The 18,009-nt window shown below is 43.3% G+C and overlaps 1 protein-coding gene across 1 annotated transcript; it reads right to left on the bottom strand.

Annotated features, from left to right (window-relative positions):
* Positions 1-3,124: 3,124 nt before the first annotated feature.
* Positions 3,125-12,971, bottom strand: IL12B (interleukin 12B). Its single transcript, XM_060092620.1, has 6 exons — positions 12,884-12,971; positions 8,972-9,247; positions 8,285-8,402; positions 6,234-6,451; positions 4,603-4,760; positions 3,125-3,256 (listed from the first exon to the last, which is right to left on the bottom strand). Exons 1-6 carry the CDS (start codon positions 12,969-12,971, stop codon positions 3,125-3,127), a joined length of 990 nt encoding a protein of 329 aa, XP_059948603.1.
* Positions 12,972-18,009: the final 5,038 nt, after the last annotated feature.

The raw sequence follows: 18,009 nt of genomic DNA, 5'->3' as shown, positions 1-18,009 counted from the left end.
AGCCCCCTGAGCTCTTTTGCTAAGACATTTGATGCATTTGTAGTGGCTAGTTTCCCAATAGAAAGGACTTTCCTGGAGAATATTTTTCAAAAACAAAAACTCTCCATTGCTTACATGTAACTGAAATTAACCAACTGCTAAGAGGCTCTGTTAGGAAAGCACTGAGCATTGGTGGAGCCAGGGCACCTGAGCGGTGCCCCAGGCTTGCCGGAAGTTTTGGGAAATGTCCCCAGGTCTCTGTGCTTATAAAATGTGATTATGTTTTTCTTGGTTAGTGTTGTTCATTAAGTGCCCAGTAAGCGTTTTGGTATCCCTAGATGAAAGGCCCTTAGAAGAATGCATAGTTGTTATTAACCAGCCATGTGCTATCAGGTGTGGGTTTATTAACACAAGATGGTATGTTTCAAATGTTGGATTAGGATGATAGAAATTTTACACTATCCCTCCAGGCCAGGAGTAGAGTGTAATAAGGGGTCCAGGTGACACTTAAAATAAGGAATGTAAACAAACATCCCTATTATAATTACCTTGCCGTTGCAAGGAAGCCAGATGTGTGCACTTGGCTTTTGACGATAGCAGAGAATGGACACCATTCTCTCTGATCCCACCACTTGTTCTTTCCATGGCCAGGGCCTGCCAGTTCCTCGGAACTGGTAGGCCCTGGCCATCCTCTGAGCCCAGAGTGGGCACCTCCCCTTCTCTATCGAGTCTTCCTGTGTGACTCCAGATTATACTGATCCTTCTTCATTCTTACCCCAGGGCACCATATACACCATGTACACTGAATATTTTCACATTTAGTGGTACTGAAGTTAACTTTTCATCCCAGTCTTATAGGCTTTGCCAGGAGTGGGCACTGTTTCAGGGTGGCAAACCCAAGGTGTTTTGGAACTCCTCAACCCCAGGGCCTAGCAGTTGGCCAGACAGATGGCAAACCCTCCATAAACACTGGAGCTGGACCTATGGGATGGGCTGCCCATGGCTCTACCAGGTGGGAAATTTGTTTCATGATGCTTTGGAAACCAGTAGAGTTGTTTCCAGGTTAGAAGGTGACAGAAGCAAGAGTATCCAACCCCTGAAGGGGCATAATGCAGTTTAGTGCCCTTGCAGAGTCCCCCGTGGTCAGATCACAGGGACATTTCCTGAGCTTGGCAAGACACTGACTTTCCTATAAAGGGAAAGGGCCCATAGTGCAAAACCAGAAATGAAATTGCTTCACGGTGGGGCAATCCTTCGATGGTAAGGGAAAAATAACACAGCCCTGGTAAGTGTGGGAACAGGATACCCAGTCAACTGAGAAAGCCCAAAATATTATTGCAAAGAAGAGTTATATTTTTATTAGTTCACCATCAGAATATAAAAATAAATAAGTAAACAGAAAATAAATGGAATCATTTTACAAAAAGCACATTCATTACTTAAAAGTAGCATTTTAATGGCTCGGCACTTTCTAGTCATATCCACTTGTCATGTTCCCTCATGCTGACAATTAAGAGATTCATGGCTGTTTTCTCCGCATCTGTCTGCTTCTTTGTGTGCCTATTAAGGAACAACTGGCAATTCTGACAATTTTGTCCTTAGCCATAACTACACTTGTCTTCTCTCTTGAATCGTAAGATCTTTTTACTTTCCAGACACTTAAGATATCTCCGTGTCATTCTCCTACGTCTTACAGATAGAAGGGGGCAGGGGCTGCCAGGAAGGGTGAAGATGAATTTCAATTCCAATCATCATTTTTAGCTCTTTCTAATTTCAGGCATCCAAAGACTAAACTTGCTTAGAGGTGCAAGCAGCTCTGAATTATCACCACTAATTCAAGGAAGTCTTCATGGACACGGGAACTAATATCTGCTCTCCAGGGCCTCCTCAAAGAGTTTGTGTCTCCATGTCTATTTAACTATCTCTTGTGTTCTTATCCATCACAAATATATTATGGCACTGGCATCAGAACACTGTGTTCTTACTGGTTGCCATAAAACTGATGCACTGGCAGCCTCGACTGAAAAGTTGTCAGTATAAATAACACATAAATTCACATTTTGCATAATAGGGCCCATTCCTTATAAATCAGGTCATGAGTATATGAAACATATATCTTGGCACACGAATGTTAAATAACAGTAATAAATTAATAAATACATAAATTACTTAAATAGGTAAATAACATAAAAGTCAGCTGTGACCTGCTAGCTGGAAACTATATAAATAAATTTGCTGATTGTTTCGGTGGGCATTTAGCATTTAAATATAAAAATACAGCAAAGACATCTTTATAATCCTAAAAAAAAAAAAAAAAGCAAATTGGTAGAAAATATCTTTAGGGGGAGGGTCCTGTTCCATTGCATCTTTTAAAAATTTAGCATAATGTCTTCCACTTTTCTTCCAAAGTTCCATCCTGAGATTAGAACCTGAAAAAGAATGGCGAGTGTCTATGTGGATTTGAAATTCAGTAGCAAACCCTTCTTATTTCACACAACACATTATCTGGGGCAGTTGGATTTTGGGGGTTCCTTGTCAGAAGGGTCCAGCCCTTTCTTATGTGGCCTAGGATTTTGCTGATACCATGCTTACCAGAGGCTATCTTGAGAGTTTCCTTTTCTTTCTTTTTTTTTTGGCCGTGCCTTGAGACATGTGGGATCTTAGTTCCCCAACCAGGGATTGAACCCGTACCCCCTGCATTGGGAGCATGGAGTCTTAACCGTTGGACCACCAGGGAGGTCTCGAGAGTTTTCTTAAAAGAATATCTGATCATGTCATTTCCTTGCTTAAAGCCCTTCAGTGGCCCCCAGTGGTCTCCAGATAAGATTCTAATTCCTGGAAACAGCTTGCAGGACACCTGTGCTCTGACTCTTGGCTACTTCTCTTTCCCACTGCCTACCCTTCTGGAAGGGCAGGACCTGCGCCTGCTTTCTTTACTGCAGTGTCCCTGTGCCCAGCATACTGCTTGGAATACTATGGGCATCAATAAGTATCTGTTAATGAACAAATGTATGTTTCTGCCTCTGGTGACTGCGTGTTGGGCATCCCACCCCCTCTTTCCTGTCCCACACAGCCCCCACCATTGTCCTGCACCTGGGTACAACTGAGTGTGCAGGTCTGGGCTGGGCTTCGCAGGCTTGCTCACCTAACTGCAGGATACAGATGCCCATTCGCTCCAGGATGAGCTGTAGTAGCGGTCCCGGGCTTGCACGCGGACGTTGGCATCTTTGTGGCACATAACCTTGGCTGAGGTTTTGTCCGTGAAGAGTTTATCTTTCTGCAAAGGAGAGGGAAATTTTTGGCAACGCAATCACAAGGTGGGCTGGGCATATTTTGGCAAAGTACAATCTCCCAAAACAGCCACACCTTGGTCTCAGGGCACCACACTCGCAATTCATAGGGGTGTGTGTAGAACTTGCGCCACCTACTGACAGAAGCTCTCAACACAGACGCAGCTTTTCTCCTTTATAAGTCCAAAGCCCTGAGGGAGAAATTGTTTGGTCCAGTTTTCATCTTTCTAGCACAGTTGCCTTGCATGAAGGCCCCATGTGCACTCACCACAGTACTAGGTCAGTGGTGGGACTGAGACAGATTTGCTCTAGCTGTCCCGTGGATATTCTGAAATTCCATATCCTGATCCTTTTATCAGAATAAAATCTGTGTTCAAGCCCAGGCATTGCTATTTATTAGCTATGTGGACACAGGAGAATATCTTAGACTCTCTGTTTCTCAATTCCTCATTTGTAAGAGAGGGATAATAATACTTACTCCCTCGTGGAGTTGTAAAAGTTAAAGTAGCAAGTATTTAACCACGTAGAAAGTGCTCTATAAATACTACCTATTAATAATATAGATTTTATATTGGGAAGTACATATCAAGATTTTAAATAATTTTTACGTAAAATCTACTCCAGAATAGCCCTTCCCTTCCACAAAAAAATTCTCAGGGAGTACCTGAATCACTGAATTTCTACCACGTGCTAAACACTATGCCGAATAAGGCCTTTGTTTAGTGATTTCTAAAACTGGTGTCCAAGGAGTCTCAGGCTCTATAAGAGGGCCTCTAGAACCTTGGAATTATGATGCTCAGGCAAGAAAGTTTGAAAGCCATTGTCTTAGCCAACATTCTGTTCAATAAGATAATTTCACAATATATGGAACAGCCGGGAATTATCTATTTTGGGTGAGACACAGCATGAATGTTCTATCACTCATTATATTTGTCAATTTGAAACATTTTTAGGCTCCTAGAGCCCAGATTTCCTATATCAGGACCAATTCTGAGAGCAAGATAATGTTCAACCATACTGGTGGCAGTAGGGTGTTAGGTGCATGGCCTTTGTGTCCTGGTTCTGACACTTTCTAGCTGGGTGACCTTGGGCAAGTCACTTAACTTCTCTGAGCTTCAAAATCTTTACTAGTGAAGTGGTACGAGTAACACTGCCTGCCTTTCTAGGGTTACTGTGAGAATTAAGTGAGATACGCAGGGAAAACCCTTGGCACAGTTTCAGGCCCATAGAAAGTGCCAAATGAACATTCGCTGTTATTATCATCATTAATCTCCTTGATGTGGGCCTACATAAACCTGACTACAGAATAGACGGCACCTGAATCACATCTTACCCTTTCTCTCTTGTTCTTGCCCTGGACCTGAACACAAAATGTCAGGGAGAAGTAGGAATGTGGGGTGCTCCAGGTGTCAGGGTACTCCCAGCTGACCTCCACATGCCGGGAATTCTTTAATGGCTTCAGCTGCAGGTTCTTGGGTGGGTCTGGTTTGACTGTGGAAGAGAGAGAAACACCCTTTATTTTGCTAATGGGGCTTTGGGGTAAGGTAGTTCTGGCTTCTGGTCCCACTTTCGCCTTTGACCAGCTCTGAGTCCATACCATAGTTACTTAACTTCTCTGAGCGCCTGGTTGGCAGACGTGAGGCACCCCTGCAGCTGGCGCTCACGCTGGTGCCTGTACGAGGCAGCCCTCACCAACGGCGCCGCCTCCTCTACGGCTGAACCCGAGAGAGGCTCAGAATCCTTCTCATCCCTGCGCAGTCACAGGGGCCCTGGTGGTAGAACCACCTCTGCGTGGTGCTCAGAGGAAAGTTCTTAGAGACAACAAGACGCTCACGTCTGGGCTTGCAGTGAAGGACCACCCTCTCTGTAATCAATCCCCCTCTGCACCAAACTCGGAACTGGGCTGAGCCTCTTGCTGGGGACCAGATGAGAGATTTTCCACTTAGTGCTCTTTCTTTAGCCCTTTCGTGGAATCTGACACTGACTTGTCCTGTGGCAGTTACAGCCAAATTGTCTCTATGCTCGGTCACTCATTCATTCAATAAAAAGCCCCCATTATGTGCCAGCCACTGGACTGTGCGTGGGAAGCACTACAGTGAGTGTCAGAAAGACTCTGTCCTCAAGTAATGTGCCTTTTTCTAGGAAGGGAGGGGGAGGGGAGAGAGTCCATGGAATGGGCTTGGGCTCTCTGGATCTAGCACCTCTCCACACAAAGACCAAGGCTCCTAGCAGATGCTCCACAAATATCCTTTCCTCTTCTCAACACAATGGCATTTTCTTTCCTTTAGGACTCAGCTAAATGCCACCTCCTCATAGAGGCCTTCCCTGGTACCCTATGTGAACAAGACCCCACCCTCTCCTTTCCACCAAAGGCAATCTCCCCACAAATGCTAGAGCAGGTTCTGTGATTCTATCACTTTTTATTTCATGATGCATGTTCACTGGATAAATGGTAAAGGAAATGACAAATGGCAAAAATCTCCATCTTCCAACTGAAAAAAACAGACATCCATTTTGGAGGGGTTTATATTCCAATAAAGAAATTTGAAAATTTCTTTTTCAAATGCTAGAGAAAGATTGGTTGGGAATAATTGCAGTTAGTAGGGGAAGCTCTGGTTCTGCATATGAATGTTATGCTTGAGGGGCTGCTCTTGAATTCATCATGGAAGGTGCCTGAGCAGCAGAATAGAAGTGTAGCCAAGAGCCTGCTTTTTCTAGCGGGGCAGATCCAGGTCTGAATTGCTAAGTGTGAGATCTGGGGCAAGTTGTTTAACCTAGCTAGGACTCAATTTTCCTCTTCCTTAAAATGCAGACAATTGTATCTACATTATAATTATTTTTCGGGGCGGGGTGCAGAATAAAAGAGATAATGCATATAAACCCCTAACCCCAGTGCATGGGGCATTGTAACATGTGATGAATGGCATCTATCCTTATTAAGCACATATAATCAAGCAAACTCACTGATGTCCCTGATGAAGAAGCTGCTGGTGTAGTTTTCATACTTGAGCTTATGAACAGCTTCCACCACGACCTCAATGGGCAGGCTCTCCTCGGCAGCTGGGCAGGCGCTGCCCTCCTGACACCCCACTGTGTACTTCTTATACTCCCTGTGGTCCACTCTGACCCTCTCTGCTGAGAGTGTCGCTGCTCCACACGTCACCCCTCGGGGGTCAGAGGAGCTGAAATCAAAGACAGATATTATCCTGTGTCGCATGATTGCAGGCACGTCCCTAGCTGTTGTAACCAGACAGCTGTCTGAGGACACAATTTCTCCAACTGGTTTGATTTCTCTCAAGGGGGTAAGAAGCTGCCCTCCCCATGAGGACAAGCTTTGCTTTGAGAGGTAATAATTGGTTTGGCCAAAAAGTTCGTTCAGGTTTTTCCATAAGATCTTACGGAAAAACCCTAATGAACTTTTTGGCCAACCCAATACAAATGTTTGCCTCTGGCCCAAATGAATCTGAAAACTTTTAGATCCAAAGCTCCTGGTTAAATCTCCTTATTAAAATCTTTAACTCATTTTCTGGATTTTAATGACAAAATCAATACATACCAATTTTAAAAAATTAAAAAGATAAAGATGCTGTATAAATGAAATGTGTATGTCTCTTTTAACCCTAATCCCCTTTTTAACCCTAATGTCACCCCCTAGATATAAATACTATTCCTGGCTTGTTGTATCCCTCCAGACATTATTCTGTGAATATTCAAAGCAATCATATAGCCACATGTATCAATATATATGCATACACACATATTTATCTATATATACACACAGAGATTTTATTTTTATGAAATAATATCAAATTATATATATATAAAATTTGGTATACATAATTCTGCAACCATCTTTCCCCCTTCTGAACATATTATGGGGAGTGCTCCATGACAGACCACATGGAGTGGGTTATTCATTTTGAGGACTGCACATTAAGCTGGGGTATAACGTAGCACACTTTACTTAACATTTGCCCTGCTGATCACCAAGAACACCACAATGAACTCTTGCATCTATGTCTCTGTGCACTTGTATAAGCATTTCTTTAGTAAGCATTTTCATGTTAAAGATGGAATAGAAAGACCCGAAAGGTTAATTTACTCAGTTAAATAGTGGCCAGGTCAGGATGATCACCTAGGCTTTACTCTGTTATCCTACACTGTTTGGGAACTTTGATGAGAGGGAAGGAAGTCACACAGAGGGTTAATGTAGGTTCTGTACCAAGGGAATTGGTTTCTCTGGGTAAGCCCAGCTGCATAGGACAAACAGTGAACTTCAGATTGGTGGTGTCAGCAGAAGAAAAAGGAATTGAAGTGGCCCTGGGAAAATTTCTAGAGGCCTCACAGAGTTTTGGAGTCAGCCTCAGGGCTTGCAAGATCTATGCCCTAGAGCTCTTGTTTCTATTTTCGACTGGAGGTGCAATTTCGGCAAGTCCTTCACAGCTTCAATTTCCCCTTTTATCACCACCCCACCCCTACTGCGGTGGTGCTATGAACCTTAATGAGACATTGCCAGGCAATTTGGATGAGTGGGTTCAAACATAGCAGAGGCTCTTCTCAGGCCCCAGTAATATCCTGTTCTAATGCATACATTTGTTCAAGCAATTAGCTTAAATCTCCTTGTTCTTTCCCTGATTTAGGCAAGGGTGTGTGTGTGTGGATGGGGGGTTAAAAATATAGGATTGGCTTTATTTTCTCCCTTAGCATTAACTGATAGGCCACTGCTAGGTTGCCTTTCTTTTTTTTTTTTTTTTTTTTCCAGTACGCGGGTCTCTCACCGTTGTGGCCCCTCCCGTTGCGTAGCACAGGCTCCGGACGCGCAGGCTCAGCGGCCATGGCTCACGGGCCCAGCCGCTCCGCAGCACGTGGGATCTTCCCGGACCGGGGCAGGAACCCGTGTCCCCTGCATCGGCAGGCGGACTCTCAACCACTGCACCACCAGGGAAGCCCTGCCCTTATCTTCTTAATGAGAAAGTTCTAGCAAAATGCTGAGAAACCCGAGTGGTTTCACTTACCCTGTGCTGCTTTGGACACTGAATTTCAAATCAGTACTGATTGCTGTCAGCCACGAGCAGGTGAAATGTCCGGAATAATTCTTTGCCTCACATTTTAGAAAGCTCTTATTTTTGGGCTCTGGATTTGAAAAGAACAAGAATTCAATATTTAGGGGTTTTCTTTCTTTTAAAATTGCAAAGATTTTTATTGCGATGAATCACAGGCCACCAAATGGTACAAGAGTGAAGATCTTCCATTTATTTCCTTGGAAAATCTGCTTTTCCCCAGGCAGACAGTCAGCGAGGACTGGGAATGTCCCAAATGGATGCTGATTCTGTATGTCACACACCCAACATATCGGAGGGAGGTATTAATATTGTTCAAGGCTATCAGCCCAGTGCTGAGTTACGCACTATGCACATTAACTAACCCCCATTAGCCATCCAATAATATCACTGTTATTTAAAAAGAACCTCAGGACTAGACTTCCCATGAAACTCTCTCAACAGGAGATTTTGATGGTTGATAACCCAAAGTGTACGGCAAAGGAAAAACAAAGGAAAATGTAGGTTTCGGGTGGTTTCAGTAAGGGACTTGGTATTACTTCATTAACTATACTAACCATGTCTTGCCTTTTAAATTTTTAATTTTTTTATCTCATATGGAGCAAAAGAGAAAATTGATGCTACCCAAGGGAATGGAATTACCTTTCTGGTCCTTTAAGATATCAGTGGACCAGATTCCGTCTTCCTTTTTGTGAAGCAGCAGGAGCGAATGGCTCAGAACCTCGCCCCCTTTGTGACAGGTGTACTGCCCAGCATCTCCAAACTCTTTGACTTGGATGGTCAAGGTTTTGCCAGAACCCAAGACCTCATTGCTCTGGTCTGAGGTCCAGGTGATGCCGTCTTCTTCAGGGGTATCGCAGGTGAGGACCACCATTTCTCCAGGGGCGTCAGGATACCAATCCAATTCTACAACATAAACTGGAGAGCACAGGGGTTGGAGAACCAGACTGTGTTTTTTGTATCACCCGGTATCTGGATGGCTAAAGCAGCACAACCTTGCTCATAACAGCAAATGCTTGCTAAGATGATCTCAGGTTTTTGGACACCACTTGAGTTCAAGGTTGTGGAAGAGAGAAGCAAAGAGTTTAATAGCTGCCATAGACTCGTTAACTGCCAGGCTGCCGAGAACAATGAATCTCTGATTAGCTGGCAGATGAGGAAAACCTTGATATACTGAAAAATGCAAACAGCACAGTATTCTTTCCCAAAGGCCTGGTGGATGTAAGAAACTTCCAGCACAGTTTACATTCATAGAGAATAAGTGTTGAGAAAGACTGACCAGGACTGAGATCCTGTCCCCAATAGCTGGCTGGGGAATTTGGAGAAAGATACTTAATTACGATGAGCCTCAGTTTCCTTGTCTGTAAAATGACAATAATAATAGTATCTGCCTTGTAGGTTTGGCTGTGAGGATTAAATGAAAAAAGCGTGTAAAACACTTAGCACAGAACCTATCACTCAGCATTGGTTGTTATTGTTATGCACACACCAAAGGTCAGACAACTGCATGAGAAACTGCCTTCCAATTTCCCATGGGGATTGAAGGATTTATTTCCGACTGTGTGAAACTCACCAATGGAGATGTTCATTTCTCTCTCTGTTTTTAAAAGCTATTTTACCTTCTTAGGAGGCAGTTCAGTAGATCTTAATCTTTCCATTTCATAGAGAAGGGTACTGAGACCAAGAGGTTATGCAAGGTTACATCAAGTGAGAAGCACAAGAGTTATATCTCAGAACTTCTGTCTCTGCAGCTTTGCATTGGATCTTTTTTTTTGGCTGCACCGCGCAGCATGCAGGATCTTAGTTCCCTCACCAGCGATCGAACCCGGGCCCTTGCTAGTGAGAGTGCAGAGTCCTAACCACTGGACCACCAGGGAATTCCCTGCATTGAACCTTTAATACCAGTATCTAAACTGGCACTTGAGGAATGGCCTAATATAGTATTTCAAAGAGTATTTCACATCAAATCTTCATCCATTCATGCATGCATCAATTATTAATTAAATAGAATTGTTTAATGCAGTACTTCTCAAAGCATGATCATCCAACTACTACCAGCAGCACGTGAGACTCTGCTGGCATTGCAAATTCTCAGTCGCTGAATCAAGAACTTTGAGACGGGCCCAGTCACCTCTTTTTAACCTCTCCAGATGATTCTGAAACCCACTCTAGTTTGAGAGCCACAGCGGTGAAAAGCCTGGATGTTGGAATCACACAGGTCTGAGTTAGGATTCAGCTCTATCTCTTACACTGGCCTGTGGCCTTGGGCAAGGCATTCAATTACTCTAAGCTTCAGGGTCATCGTCTTTAAAATAAGCAACATATTAGTACTTGATCCAGAAGGTGGAGATGTGGATCACATAAGCTAATTCATATAAGAGCTTGACACTGCCTTTAAATGAGCTGTAACTGCTGGCTCTTGTGATTGGCATCCAAATGTAAAGCTGTTGTGGAATATAAAGTTCCTGCTTGACATCAAAGGGATTTAAAACTACTGAATGGGTAACAGAGACAAGAGGTAAAAAGCATCTGGGCCCCAACTCTTGGAAAATGGTCATCTGTGCTGACATAAAACCATGTGGCACCTTTGGCTTTCTCTGGTTTCTCTCTGTCCCACTGGTGACTGACTAGCAAGGCTATTTTCCTGTCACAACTAAGATTCAGAAGCCGAAGACCCTTGCTCAAGGGCAGGGGAAACAGCTGCAGGCGGCAGCCTGATGAGGCACATTTAGAACCTAATGCTTAGCTGCATCTCATCTTGTCTCCAAAGCTGCATGCCCTCTCAGTGTTTCTCACATTGACTTTCTGGAATTTCTGTGGTTTACTAAATCAGAAGTAACTAAGGGTGTACTATGAAAGGGCCAAAGCTCCTGAGCTCACTAAAAATCCCAGGGTTGGAAGGAATCTGGCATAATCATCTGGCTCAGGGCTTTGTCTTTATTCAAAGGAGGGTCTAAAACACTCAGAACCTCCTGGGGCAGAGCAGGGATGGCTGGACTGTCATCTTCCAGAAATTCTTAAGAATGGAGGAAGAGCCCCAGATTTCTTTCAGGGACCCATTTTAGTGTTGTATTCTCCTCACTATTGAAAGATCATTTCTCATCATCAGCTGCAATGTCTTCATGTTAAATGTATGCCTATTTCCTCTTGCTCAGCTGTCCAAGGACAGAGGAAACAATTGCTCATGTCATTCTGGTAAAACCTTCTTCAAATACTTAAGTTCATAAGCGTTGAAGTGAGACAGAATTGGGATCAAGTTCCTGTTCCACCCTTACCAGGTATGTGAAATTGGGTAAGTTAGTTAATCTCTGTAGCCTCTATTTTTAATATCTGTAAAATGGGGTACACACAGTCCCTATCTCTTATGGTTGTGGTGAGAATTAAATGAGATGCTGGCCTCAATAAGTATCAACTATTATTATTTTATTATTAAAGACAGTAATTGCCAACATTATTATGTTGGCTTCAATGAGAAATATCTGAGCGTCTTTCAGGAACAACTAACAATCTGTTAATACATACTTACCGTGTGTGAGATACTAGAAGGATAGAGGGAACCCCTTATTATAATAATACCTATCTATTATTGTACTAATAATTTTTATTGATCACTGGGAAAATAAACAGGTTCTCTTGAATCACCAGAGACATTATTTTAAATAACCAAAACAATAATACTAGCTAACATTTACCGTCACTTCATCAGCTGTTGAGTTGTCTTCTGCATTCACTAGTACATTTAATAATCTATGTAGTAGGGCCTCCCTGGTGGCGCAGTGGTTGAGAGTCCGCCTGCCGATGCAGGGGATACGGGTTCGTGCCCCGGTCTGGGAGGATCCCATATGCCGCGGAGCGGCTGGGCCCGTGAGCCATGGCTGCTGGGCCTGCGCGTCCGGAGCCTGTGCTCCGCAGCGGGGGAGGCCACAACAGTGAGAGGCCCACATACCGCAAAAAGAAAAAAAAAAAAAAAAAATCTATGTAGTAGATATCACTTTGTAATCCTCAGTTTACAGTCGAGGGAACTCAGGCTCAGAGGTGACCCAGCTCAAGGTCACATAACCAATAAGTGGCAGAATCAGCCTTGAACCCAAGTCAGTGTGGGTCTAAATTCCATGCTTTCCCCCAAGTGCTTGGTCAGAGGTAAGTCATCTCGGTGCCAACTGAGGGGGTAATATTGCATGGTGGAGTGGAAGATGTTAGAACATAGTTCTTATACTTTTCTAATCTTTCACTTTGGAATCTTAATCATATGATACAGCTGGTTTTTAGTAATACTGGCAAAATCCATATCTCTTTTCCCACCATAGTCCATAAAAAGCTTCTTCTCTGGCATCTAACGTGAAAGCCAAACAGTATAGATACCCTCAAGCCATACAGTAATAGATACCCTCAAAGGTGGAACAAGGACACAGGGCCCGTGTTATCCCAGAGTGATGGCTTTCACTAGGAAGACTCAAGGCCTGCCCATTTCAGTCTGATTTCCCAGCAGGGGCTGCCTGACAGGCCTGTCTTAGATCCTGGGGCCTTCATAGAGAATCAGGAAAGGCTGGTTACCATTTTTCTCCAGTTCCCATATAGCCATGATGGGAGATGCCAGCAAAACCAGGGAAAACCAGGAGACAACCAACTGCTGAGGGTGCATCTGCAGGAGGGGGAGAAACAGAGGAGGAGACGGAGGAAAAGAGAAAGAAGAGGAGGGATAAGAGAAGAGAGAATGTCAGTAGTTACGCGATCACCTTTGGAAACCATATTCACATTCTATGTACATTGTCTTTAATCTTTATCTTCCTCTTTCTTCTCTACTGTCAGGTGAATACTCAGTGAATTCCAGGAGCCCTCTGCCAGTCTCTGGGTAAGAACATCTCCAAATAGAGAACCGCAGACGATCTGCAGCTGAAAGATCCTCATGGCCAGCTATCTGATATGATCCTCTTATTTTTAAGATGAGAAACCTAAGGCTCAGAGAAGGAATGTGACTTGTCTAGATCAACATTCAGTCATTATTTACTTGGTACTTCCTGTGTAAAGGGCACTGAGCTAGAGCAGCTGAGAGTGAAAAATGATTTTTACCTGGACCCCGACTTCTAGGAGCAAATACTTTCATTCAACAAATATTTCTTAAGTCAGTGTGTTAAATGCCTACCCTCCAGTTGGGGAGATAAGCTACATACCCGTATTACAGCAGCACAAGGCAGTATGTGCGGTGACACCCAGGACTAAAGGTCTTGGGTTGGGGGGCAGAGGGAATAATACTGAAGTGATCTTTCAAGTTCTGGCAATGAGTCCAGCCCTTGTTGGTGAGGTGTCCTTTCTCTCCCTGCTTAAGACTGTAACTGTTCCAAACACAAAGATTACTTCCTCCCACATAAGGTAACCAGTAGTTCTCAAACTTGAGCATATGTCAGAATAACCTGGAAGCCTTGCTAAAGCACAGATTGCTGGCCCCCATTCCCACCCTGACCCTAGAATGTCTGATTCAGCAGGTCTGGCGGGGCCTGAGAGTCTGCATTCCTGTACGTTTCCAGGGGAAGCTGATACTGCTGGTCTGAGGACTACTCTTTGAGATCCATTGGTTTAATCCATGTTCAGGGTTCAGAGCCCCTGCAAATCAAGATGTCCTTTGGGAGAAGACTATAGAATATCGATATATTCAACATGAAAATGAAATGCATACTTTTGTGCTAAATCAGTTTCACTTATAATGAAACTCAGTCTAGATTAGTATCCAGGGTTTATGAAAATCTTCAGACTGACAATTACACCCCACCTGTGAATTAGGTGGAGATGATTATTATTTATTTTCAGTCTGATACACCTCCATCCATCTTGGAGAGCACCAATGTTCTGTAGGAACATGGTTTCAGAAACCACTGGGCTATATGAAGAACAAGAATCAAAGTTTTCTGTGAAATACCTTAAAAATAAGCACTCCTTGGTTGGGGTAACAGAATATTGACAAATCACGGCTTTGTCAGAACTGCTGCTAACCCTAGGGGAACTTTGCCATGTATTTTATTCCCTCATATCATAAAGGTTGCGAGTGGCAGCGTCAGGAGCAGAAGTCAGGCCTTCCCGTACACTGTCAGCACTCTTGTCACTGCAGCAGGCAACTTTCAAGGGCACATCTATCAATTTAGTCCAAGTTATGACTGTAGCAAAGTTCTAGTTGCCATGGAGCACCAGTTAGTACATTTATAGGCTTGGAGTCCAGCAGCATGGACTTGAATTCTGGTTGCACCACTCATTAGTTGTATGAGATCGGCCAAATTACTCTCTGAGCCTCAGTCTCCTCATCTACAAAATGGGTATAATACCCATCTCAAAGGGTTGTTGGGAGAATGCAATGAAATGACATATTATAGAAGCCAACCAAATGTGTTAGCTTGTACCCAGAAGAAGAGATAAAGGAACAATTTGATTTCTCTCTGGGTTGTCTGTGATGGATAAACAAAAAAGTCATGCCTGGCTGTAGGGAAATGCCCACAGAGGTACTGCAATTACACAGGCCTATAAAACTCAGATGTTAGCACTCTGGGAATGGAAATGGTAGAGATTCCTGGCACCTCCTGGTGAATCCTTTGTGCTCTCTTAACACTGGGATTTTCCCTTTGGCTAAGTGCCCAGCACTTCCCTTCTGGGTCTCAGATGCATCTGAGAATTTCAGGTGAACAACACTTCAGGGTCAAGGGAGCCCTGGTGATGGTTCTAAGAAACAGCTCCCATTTTTGTATCACCTACATTTTAAACCACAGGACACTGGCAGAAGGTAGAGATGGTGGTGGGTCACTTTCCTAATCAAACCCAGGGGAAACCAAAAAGGGGCAGCATGCAGTTACCCTGTTGTTCTCTAGATCATCTGATACCAAGGGCTTGGATTCTGGTTTGACCACTCACTAATCATATGATAATGGCCAAATTACTTTCTAAGTCTCAGTCTCCTCAGCTGTAAAATGGACATAATACCCATCTCAAAGGGTTGTTTGGTTGTTTGGTTGTATCCCACAGATCACATTTTCTCGGCCTGCTTAATTTGAGAGTTTTAAGATTAAACATTTTAAAATGTAATTTCATAGGTTTTCTAAACTCTTGAAACCCTTGTATGAGGGACGCAGGGACCCCAGGTCCTGTGGTATGTTAAGGCTCCCTAACTCTGGTGCCAACATGGGCATGCCAGTGACACTTGACTAGGGATCTCTTTTTCAAGTTTTATTTTGTTCATTTCTTTTTAATTAGAAAAGAGAATTATTATTTAAAAATAAAAAGACATAGTCACAGAAGGCTTGTGTAACACATGCAAAGGGTCCCAGTTCTAGAGACAGGCAGCGCTGTGTTGGCATCCCAGCCCTGCCACTTGTTAGGCGTGTGACTCTGGACGAGTCACTTGATGTCTCTGAGCCTCATACTCTTAATCTGTAAAATGGGAACCCTGCTGTGATGAAGAGGTAATGAAAGAATTCACATAAAGTATCCAGCATGGTGCCCTGATGAGGTCAGGACTCCTGGCTCTTTCCTCTCAAAGCCACATTCCTCCTTTGACAGCACTTATATAACACAATTGCAATCATATAGTTACTTCTTTCATGTTTGTCTTCCCCACCACACTGAGCTCTCTGATGGCAGTGATCATGCCTGTCTTATTCCACACTCTGTCCCTGGAGTCTAGCAGGGAGAGTCTAGCTCAGAGGGATTTCATTAATTGTTAGAAGAATGAATGAATGGACAGAAATAGTAAAATTTCAGACCCCAGTAAAATGAACTCTAAGAAGCTGCCCAAATTCTTTCTAATACCTTGAAATTCCTTATTTGAAAAAAGTGGGCCATCAGCTCAGGTTTAGTAATCTCTTTGTTAAAATGATATTTTAAACTGATCATTATTTTTTTAACCTGAAAATTATTGCACACGATTTACCTAGGCAACTATAAGACACAGTAAAGATTATCTTTTTTTTTCCTTCTCACAGATTTTAAACTTCAGAAAGTAGTTTTAAACATTGGTGTTGCTTTCCATTTTTTAAGTGATTAGTTAATCCAAAAGATCTGGATAAGTTAACTGTCAATCTAGTTGACTGTCACAAGCCCACGACAAATATGGGACCAACTCTGCTTATAACATTCAATTATGAGGTATAAGAATGAATTCAATTACTTATTGGATTCATTATTACTTACTGAATAAAAGGCTTTTAAAAAGTTTACAATAATAAGGGAAGCACCACTCACTTTATACAATCCTTTAACTAATGAGCATTAATATTGAGGAACACACTTTTATATACATACCACTTTAAAACAAGACAAACCTTTCTATAAAATGTGCATTTGTTCACAGACTTTAATATACAATTATTATTAGTTGACTTTTAAAATGAATACTTTGTATATTAATCCCCAAAGCACTGACTTTTCACTAGTGTCCCAGTAGGTAAGTCACCAGGAATGCTTCCAGGAATTCACCCACTCCACAGTGCCTGGTACAGGGGTAGCACATGAATGGTGTCTACCCTTGGACAGCCTGTTGGCCTGTGGAAGGGGTGGCAGGGCCTAGGCAAGTACTTACCTTGCTTCTGGTCAGGCTGCAGTGTTCCTTGGGTCTGAAACCGTTTGTTTCTTCTTCTGCTGCTGCTACTATTGGAGCTTATATACCCTACTCCTACCAAGCTTTCTGATGGAAACTTAAACTAGAAACTGACTTGTTCCAAGTTGCAACACTGAAAACAACTCTCACAACCTTCTGGGGAATTTCAAGAAGTTCCTTTTTTTTTTTTTTTTTTTCTCTGTGTGTATCAATAAGGCAGAGGGAACACAGGCATCAAAATCCCAGGTAATGAACTAAGAGGAAATGACTTTTGGGTGGAGAAAAAGGAAGGAGATGGGATGGTCACTTCTTTGGGTTGACATCATGGCCAAGGTGCTTAGAGAGAGTAACAGGCAGCCTCCCTGGGCTCCACAGACTAGAGGAGAAGGAAGGCCAAGGAGAGGTCATGCAGGAGGATGAGTTCAGGTCAGGATCCAGCAGTTGTATGCTAGAGGGTCCAAAAGCAAAATCTGTGGTTCTCCTGAGATTAAAGAGGATGAGAAGAAGTGCAAACGATTTAGTATGTCCGGAGCATCCTCCCCCAGCATTACTCCTTTAACATCTGGATTTCAGAAACACACTTTTACCACCCCTTGTGCTTCATGCGCCACACACATGCACACGCACACTCACACAGACACAGCCCTCGGAAGATGATAAATGTGTGTATTACTAATAACATTCAAATCTGTAGGAATACTGCCTATGCTCATAGGTACTCACTCATAGATGGATGGAAGCAGAAAGTGAAATATCCACAGGCATATATACAACTGATGCCACACTCAAGGCACACCACTTTGGGCACCCAGACTATATCTTCACACTCATTTTCACACAAATCTATGTCCCTAGGAGCTCTACACAGATGCACAGAGTTAGCAGAACTATCTAGAAATTTCCAGCGGAATTTCACATTGCTAAGAGGAGTGCAAAGGCGTACACCGGCGTTAGACACCCCGACACCAATCTGCACACGAACAGGAACACTAACACGAACACCTACACCAAGTACTACAGGCAGAAAGATGCGGGCCGTACTCAAATACGTACGCTGCCGACAGAGGGCGCTGCAGCGACGCGGTCCCCGCGCGGCGACGCGGGC

Source organism: Mesoplodon densirostris, chromosome 3 (genome assembly GCF_025265405.1).
Source record: "Mesoplodon densirostris isolate mMesDen1 chromosome 3, mMesDen1 primary haplotype, whole genome shotgun sequence".
NCBI classification, from domain to species: Eukaryota; Metazoa; Chordata; class Mammalia; order Artiodactyla; family Ziphiidae; genus Mesoplodon; species Mesoplodon densirostris.
This window is presented reverse-complemented; position numbering and strand designations above follow the sequence as displayed.